The 9345-nt window shown below is 38.8% G+C and overlaps 1 protein-coding gene across 1 annotated transcript in view; it reads left to right on the top strand.

Moving 5' to 3' along the window:
- LOC107630752 (probable WRKY transcription factor 29) overlaps window positions 8957-9345 on the top strand; it is a gene marked incomplete in the record, with an annotated part of 1719 nt that continues 1330 nt past the window's right edge. Inside the window, 1 exon segment of the mRNA XM_016333971.2 lies at window positions 8957-9345. Coding sequence (XP_016189457.1) covers window positions 9139-9345 — 207 coding nt within the window.

Below are 9345 nucleotides of genomic sequence, written 5' to 3'. Positions count from 1 at the left end.
GAGCTGTGTACACTGTCTTAGAATCAATAAAGGGCAATTGATGTGATTTTCCTAAACAACAAGAAGAACAAACAGACTTAGAGAGTGGAATTGACTTGTTACAATTTTGAAGGACTGTAGAAAGAACTTTATTTGAAGGGTGGCCTAAACGAGCATGCCACAGCAAGGGATTACTAGCTGGTTCAATATTTGTAAAGAATGCTGCAGCTGCTTTAGCACTACTTTGAGTATTTGTAAGGTTGAAATTGAGAAAGCGGTAAAGACCATTATCAACAACTCCCTTGAGGAAAACTTCTCTAGTTTCCTGTGATTTAACACAACAACCATTATGATGAAATTCAAAATAAACATTGTTATCACAGCAGAACTTATAGACACTCATGAGGTTCTTGGTGATATCAGGAACATGTAAAAGTTTCTGCAATAATAGGTTCTTGCAACTCAAATAAGTTTTAATTAATGCATTTTCAACAAGATTAATATGCAAACCTGTATCGTCCCCAATTATGACTCGCTCATGACCTGCATAATCTGCCTGATCAGTCAAATTTCTTGCATCATATGTCATGTGATGAGTGGCTCCAGAATCAGGATACCAGTCTTGATCTTGAATAGGTGGTGAATTGGCCAGAACATTGCTTAAGTTGGCTCTTGGAGCTATGTTTTCTTGAGAGGCATATTTGGCATTGTCTGCCCCATCATATCTATACCAGCAGTGAACTGCAGTGTGACCTAGTTTGCTGCAGAGCTGACATTGAAATCTTGAGGATTGGCCTCTATTGCCTTCATATCCTCTTCCTTGCCTTACGTCATAATTTCTGATTTCACCATAGTTTCTATCATAATTTTTGTTTTTACCATAGCCTCGACCGTAGCCTCCTCGCATTGTTTTGCCACCATACCTGCCTCTTGAACCTCTAAATGCTCCTCTGAAATGCCCTCTAGTGCCTCCTCTGCCGTTGTGATAGGCCAAATTTGCTTGTATAAATTGCTCAGGCTTTATGTATCTCTCTAACATGCTTTCATGAGATAACAGTACTGCTTCCAATTCAGGAACTGTGATTCCTCCAGGTCTTGTTACAATTGATGTGATTAGAGTCACAAATTCTTCAGATAAACCGTGCAAAATAGCATTCACATGATCATCATCTTTTACCTGTTCACCAACTGAGATTAGGGCATCAACTGTGCTTTTTATCTCCAACAAGTACTCGCTCACCGAACCAAAGATCTTGATCGAACTGAGTCTGTTCTTGAATTGCATCACTTTTGCCTTAATGTGAGAAAAAAATGTGCTTCTAGTCGCTTCCAGACTTGATGCGTGAACACACACCCAACCATTCTTGTTGTAAATGGTTTGGTCATGGAAGCAAGCAACCAGGACTTCAACAGTGCATCCTGTCTCTTCCATCACGTATAGTCAGGATTGATAGATTCAGAACCAGCAAGATACATCGTTGGAATGTTCTCACCGGTGAGATGATCAAGGAGCTCGTTTCCTTCAATTGTTGATTCGGCTTGATCCTTACATTGTAAGAAGTTGTTTTCATCGAGTTTCATTGAAATTGGTACTCCTGTGAAAGTGTTTGATTGTGCAGCAGAAGCCATGTTATTCAGATCGAAGCTTTGATACCATGAAAGGTATCAGATCTTAAAACTGATATAGAGCTTCAGCGAGAGAGAAGGGAAGAATCAGAGAGAGAGAGAAGAGTGTGAAATGTTATTGAATCAAGCCAATGTGTGCAGTTACAATTAGGGTATATATACAGTAGCTAAGCCTAACCAATAGTTGTTAAATTGGGCGTAACTGCCTAACAACTCTTTTTCTAATTTGTATAGTTTACATGCTCATCTATGTTGGTTATTGTGGACTCACATACACTATCAGTATATAAAAATAATTATTATCATATATATATATATATATATATATATATATATATATATATTATTTTACATATTTTTTTTTAAATAAAAAATTTAAGAGAATAAGATATAGCAAAAGAAAAGAAACAAAAATTTATAACGCTAAAAATAACAACTCCTAGTTATCTCTGGCATTGCCATTAACAACCACAATGTTCACTACTAATCCACTCATCGTAACTTGTAAAGGATCTGTTAATAATGTCCATCTCACTTGGACCTTGATTTTTGAATATTCTATCATTTTTTTTCTGGCCAAATTGTCCAAATGACCGCAAAAAAGTCAACCAACCACTGCTTCCGTTCCATCTTTCTCGCTGATATATCCTTCCAACTTTCATAGTGTTGCTTGAGCGTACTTGGAATAGTCCATATCCTTCCAAGAGCAAACAACCAAGCACACCACACCTGCCAAGTGAGCTCACAACCAATAAACAAGTGAAAAACATTTTCAACAGACTTATGACATAAAATACACATGTTATCATTTTGGCCAATAACACCTAACTTACACAGTCTTTCCCTTGTATTCACCCTACCAACCAATGCAAACCAAGTAAACAACTCAACCTTTGGCGGGACGAATCCTCTCCAAATAGTACTAGTGAAGCTATAGCTTGCGATATCCGCCGGAAGTACTATGCCTGCAATACCTGCATAAAGTAGTTAGTAGAATAAACACCTTTTTTTTTATCAAATTTCCAGACCACTCTGTCCTCTCTCTCTCAGTTGTCAGTTTCACTGATTGTAGAACTGCATGAAGTTGGTTTACTAGTTCCAGCTCCCATTGGAATAACTCTTATCGCCACTGAAAATTTCAAATCCACTCTAGCTCATTCTAGAATCCACAATCCCCTATGATAGATCCTTGAAGATTTGAGACCGAGAAAAATCTTGGAAAAGTAATTTTTAGAGCACCACAAGGTAACCAGCTATCCTCCCATAAGCAGATTATCCTGCCATCCCTAGTTCTATGGCTAAGCCTCTTATCATCTTCTCTCTTACTTGTGCCTCCCTGATTTGTAGTTGACAAATTTTCTTCCAATAACCCCCTCTTGTAGGTACAGTCTAATAACAAATCATCTCAGAATGATTCATGTTATTACAGGAACATACAATTTCCAAAGTGGACAATCCTCTTTCGAAAATCTCCACCACCAGTTGATCAGGAGCGCTGTATTCCGAATTACCGCATCACCAACTCCCAAACCTCCTTCCTTTTTGAGCCTGTACAACTTCCCATTTCACTAGAGGCATCCCGTCCCTCCTGTCCTCCTTACTCCACAAAAAGCATCTGTGTAAGGATATTATTTTTTCTCCTACTGCCTTCGGCATTTTATAGTAAATAGGTAGGCTATTAAGAAGATATTTAATGAGAACCAGCTTACCCGTATTATTCAGAGACTTTGCTTTTCACAGACTTAGCTTTTCTTCTACCTTGTCAATCACTGGTTTTCATGTCTTGACCAGCCTCAGATTCGCCCCCCGAGAAATGCCAAGATATTTGATAAGTAAATACGCCTCTTTATACTCCAACAGTCGACACATCTGTCGTGCCAAACTCTGCTCACAATTAACTGGGATCAAGTTGGACTTGTCAAAATTAATACTCAACTCTGACATCATCTCAAAGCAGCACAGTAACCTCTTATAGTTTCTGATCGTCTATTCTTCAGAAGGACAAAAAATCATCCGCAAACTGTAAATGTGACAACTCAATGTTATCCCTTCTAACCAACAACAGAGTAATGCGTCTATTCCCCACTGCCTCTCTGATCATCCTATGTAGAACATCCACAACAAGCACAAATAGAAAGGGAGAAAGAGGATCTCCTGTCGTAGACCCCTTTCCATTTTGAAGGGCTTAGAGAGAAGCCATTTATTAGGACCGACATAGACGCAGAACACACATACTTCTTTATCCACTCCCTCCATCTACGACCAAACCCCATCTTCTGCAAAACAATATCCATAAAACTCCACTTGACTCGATCATAAGCCTTTTGGAAGTCTAGTTTAATAATTTTCGAGCTCTTTTTCCTCAACTTCAGCCACTGCACATTTTCACATACAATCAAAGTCCCATTATGTATCTTCCTACCCTGCACAAAAACACTCTGTGTTTCTCCTACCAACCCTGGCATTATCTTCCGCATCCTCCGAACTAGGATCTTTGATATAACCTTATAAACACAACCCACCATACTCATTGGCCTAAGGTCCTTGATTTCTTTAGCTACGACAAACTTTGGCGCCAAAGCCACCCAAGTAACATTTGCATCCCTAGGTAAAACAGCTGACTGAAAGAATCCCATCACAGCTGCAGTGAACTCCCCACCAATAACACTTCTTAATGAAATTCATATTATACCCATCACTTTCTGGTGACTTAGTTGACTCACAATCCCAAATTGTATCCTTAATTTCCTCATTAGACGGCATCCATTCCAACTCTGCTTCCTCCTCCTCAGTTATCCGATTAACCAGCCCATCACAGAATCCTATCACTGGCGAGGTCTCCTGATGATATAAATTCTTATAAAAGTCTCTGATAGCAACCTTAATCCTTGCTTGATTTCTCACTATCCTCCCAAGAATCAGTAAGGACTCAATCCGATTGTTTCTCCTTTGAGCCGAGGCAAGATTGTGAAAATAGCGGGTGTTCTTATCCATCTCCTTGACATGCCTAGATCGCGACATCTTCTTCCAATGTAACTCTTTTCTGATATACCATTTCTTACAAGAGCTCACCAGCGCCCTCCTTCTTGCGTCCACAGTTCCATCAACAACCCCATTGCTAACTATATCATCTACTTTCTTTAACTCTTTTTCAAACTTCATCATTTTCATATTCATATCCCTAAAATTCTCCTTATGCTATTTACCCAACGGGACCGTCAAAGCCTTCAGTTTGTCAATGAATTGTACGTCGCCTAAATTCCTCCACTCCTCCTTCACCATCATCAAGAAACCCTCATGAGTAAACCAAGCATCCAGACTCCGAAAAGGTCTCGGCCCCCTCCTAATCTTGTGATATTCACAATCAATGGACAATGGTCTGATAAATCTCTCGGCACTCAATGGATAGTGGTCTGATAAACCTCTCGGACATCGTCTAAGCCTTGTTTCAAGAAACACTTCCAACCACTCTAAACTAACCAGAACTCTATCAATGCGGCTACACGACTGACCCCTAAACCATGTGAACATACGATCAGCAAGTGCAAAGTCCAAAAGCTCCATATCCTGAATCCAAGATTTAAACTCAGCTACAGTCACTGTGAAAGTGGTAGCTCATTTCCTCTCTTCCACTTGAACAACCTCGTTAAAGTCCCCCAAATAACAAAAAGGTACTTGACAAAGCCAAGATAAAAAGCTCAGCTCTTCCCACACGACAAGCTTCTCTTCCCTTTGGTGCACACCATACACTAAACATAAAGCACACTTAAAATTATTTTTTAGCGCCACGCCATCCACACACAACCATCTCCCCTTCATAACAGTTGCTCCTCTAAAAAGCACCAAAAGCACCTTCCGACCCTACGTACTCGCATCCTACCACATTATTTTCCCATAGTTGCACTACATCATATTTGGTTACTACCTCTTTCTTTGTCTCTATTAAACCTAACATATTCAACTGAAATTTTCTCCTAAAACTCTTTACCATACTCAATTTTCCAACTCCCCCCAAACCCCTAACATTCCAAGAACTAAAAATCATTTTAAACCAACTGTACACACTTTTTTGCGATTTTTCGGCCGACTTCTTCTTGCCTTTTCCTTCTGTTTAGCTTGCCTTTTCTTCTGCGTAATTGCCTCATTTTGTGCTTTGAGTATAGTCACAATATCATCTTCCTCATTATACTGAACTGCTCCAGATTCTACTGCCAACTCCCGTGCCTTCTTGTTTTCCTGTATTTCATCATCCCATTTGGTTTTAGAGGATTCAGTCTCAGCTTCGCTGTCTTCAGATATTCTTATATCTTCCAAGTCCTTTACAACCCTCCCAGTCTCACCAATCCCTCCCTCCACCATATCAAGTCGTCTTTGTGTCGCATCTACCTCTTGGCCATCATCTTTTATCTCATTAGCTAATTCAACGTTTTCTGAACAACAACCTGGACAACTTTTTTTTGAATGTTCATCCCCATTATTCACGACACCCTTCTCTCATATGCCTTCCTTCAATAGCATCATATGTATCATACTTAACTGCAAAACCCACTCCCAGTCTGTCTTCTACCAAAACTCTGGTTGCCCGTAGAGAATTAGTGTCAATAGCCCTGCGTCCGCCCCTCCTACTATTGCTATTAATTTTCACCTCAGCCACCATCCCGGTCCTACCATAATCCCATAATTCAGTTCTATCCGAATTAGCATCCTTATTACTTGCTGCAAAACTCGATTGATCAGCCCTCAGCACACCTTAATTGATTGACCTAACTGTTGTTCTTGCTGTTTTCAAATTTAAAAAATTGTTTCTCCACTCATTTAAATCCTCATGTTGAATTACAACTTTACATTGTCGTTGATCCTCCTCCCTAACCGTCATCGCCATCAAAGCTGCTGTTGCATCCCATTCCGACAGTTGTGTATTACTGTTATTACCATCCCCTGTGATTTCCAGGCTCTCCCATAGCACATTTTTCTCCCATAGAAAATCCATCAGTGCCTCCCAACACATCCTTCATCACACAAGGCAGTAAGCCATCGACTTCAGTTTCCGCTTCCTTTATGAACACATCGAATCCAACCGTGCTTACAGTAATCTGTACCCATTCATGAATGACCTCGAACATGCATGTGACAATCTGCACTCGTCCAACACTAAATGACTGACATGATTTTGTTGTATCGTCACAATTCACCACCTCCCCACTGTTCACCGATTGTACAGAACGCAGCTTCTGTCCAAGTATGTAACGGTACTCCGAAGCACTCGAGGCACACCCTTATAGTTTTGCATCGTTCATTCTCCTCCCACTTCCACACTCTATAGAAAAACTTCAACAGTTTTTTCCCGTTAAGTACGAGCACCGCTTCCATACTGCGAATGCTATCAAAGGTTAGTAAGGCTTTGTATACTCCCATCTCACAAACCTTGATCACGTGAGGCCACTCCTTACTAGCTATCATGTTCAACAAACCAAAGTCTATAACTGTCATCATAATAACGATAACACTCTTCTGTAACCAGCTCAAATTAGGCTGTACCATTGAGACGTCCATCTTCTTCGTCCCACATTTTTCATGCTTACCCTTCTCAGTGTCCATGTTTTTCTGTTCTTCTGATTGTTCCCCCAGAGCACTGGTTTTTCGACGTTCCACAACCCCATCATTAGTCCACCTAATCGTAGTGTCCACAACCACCGCCTTCTTCCCTTGGTCAGTATCTTGTCTATACCTCGCCTCTCCCACAAAAATTTTCTGACCTCGCAATCGCATTCAATTCATTTTTGAAATTGCTTTCATAGCTCCTCTTTTTATGGTGTATCATATGAACACAAAAAGGTATACCGCACTATTTCTCATCTTCCTTGATAGATATATGTCAATGATCCGCCCTGTCCACTAAAATAAGCTAAATAATTCACGTTTCGATATATCTTCTGGTAACCATCCACAAACATGCTAAAGGATTTCTTCTCCAAACGGACGTACACTTCTCGGTTCCAAATCCTTGAATCCTTGACTTTGGATCATAACTGCCTAAACCTACCCCAACCTGTATTTTTCCAATCCACTTTCTCTAGCTCTCTTTCTCGTTCTCTCATGCTGATTAGAGTACCTAAAGAGTACCGGAAGTAAAATCTAAGAATAAGGTTAGGATTTTCGATGTTGTCACCAACTTTATTTTATATATTTTTAATATATATTTTATATTTTAATATATATTTTATACGAATAATTAATTTAATGGTTAATTTTTTATGTACACCTAATATAACTAATTTATTAATTGATAAACGTATTAGAAAATTGAAAATGATAGTTATGAATGACTAAAGATTGTAATTGTAAATTTTTCTGTTGACTAATTATTTTTTGTTTTCGTATAATTAAGTTTAAACTTTAAACCTTTTAATTTATAGCCATCGCCGATAGCTAAAATTGACAGTATGGTAGTGGAATGGAATGCCCAAATAAGGGGAATTATAGTTTTAAATCTCGTGCATAGGGTTTAAAAGTTAGAAGCTTAATTATATTATTAGAACTAGTTACAATGATAACGCTATGAAATCCTATGCAAGGGTGAAGGGTGTCGTACATGTTATAGCCGTATAGGTGCGGTATGTAACAAACTAATAATTAGAATTGCCCACTCCACTTACAGTACAGTTGTTGGCTAAAACCATAAGCAATTGTCTTGTTTCCAACTCCCTCCCCATCCCTAAAAAGAAACAAAACCAGCCAATTTAGAAAAAAGAAACCCTCAAACTAGGATGCAACTCAGATGAATTGGAAAAAACCAAAAAATCTAACTATATTTCTCATGCATGACGTAACATAATCGTATAGTAATTAACAAGACTTTAATTTCCTTTTTAGTTCCATATTATTTTTTATGAATTTGCTTCGTGAAAGGAATAATAATATATAGCAAGAAGGCATGCAACAAAGTGAAATCGTACCTTTATTTATGATATTAAATTTGAAATTATTGTCCTCTTTACGTATGAGAAGCTCCAACCAAAAGCGTGGTATTGGCTTAATAACCGCGAGATTATTGATCCAATTGTCTTTGTTCTGATCTGGTGCCGTGTGATCGCCTACAATCCCAAACAAACATACAAGAAAAGAAAAAGGTCAGCACCGAATTGCTGAAAAAAGAAAAACATGAAGGCTTCCTCACTTCCACTTGCTCTCCCATATTGACTTTTTTTGTTAGTCAACTGAAATGAAAATGAAAATGCTATTGCTACTTTGAACTTTGAACTTTGAACTTTTGAATTAGAAAAATTAATATTAAATCACTGTGTGCTTCCATTAACATTTCACGTATATATATGACACACATACTGGTTGACATTTCTCAAAAAGCCTTTGCCAAAAAACAAAAAAAAAAAAATCATTGGATTAATTAATTCCTTTGCAATTTGTTTTGTTAAGGCATCTGGCCCACCACATCTTTTATTAATCTCTTCTGATTGGTGGCACCTTGATCTGATTTCTCCATAATTATTATCTCTGCCTACCTGACTGCTATTGATGGATGAGCTTGCTTGCTTCATGGACTGGGATCTGGAATCCATTGTGAGAGGGTGCCCATCAACTGCCACCACCATCATGGAGCACGATCCAAACCCTAATTTCCTTTTTCATCAACAAGATTATGACCTACTTTTCAGTACTAGTAGTTTTCCTGAATTCTCAGAAACCACAAGGGTCCTTGATGAATTGGACGAGCTTTACAAG

This window comes from Arachis ipaensis, chromosome B03, assembly GCF_000816755.2.
Source record: "Arachis ipaensis cultivar K30076 chromosome B03, Araip1.1, whole genome shotgun sequence".
Classification (NCBI taxonomy): Eukaryota; Viridiplantae; Streptophyta; class Magnoliopsida; order Fabales; family Fabaceae; genus Arachis; species Arachis ipaensis.
The sequence above is the reverse complement of the archived record's forward strand: the minus strand, read 5'-3'. Positions and strand labels throughout refer to the sequence as shown.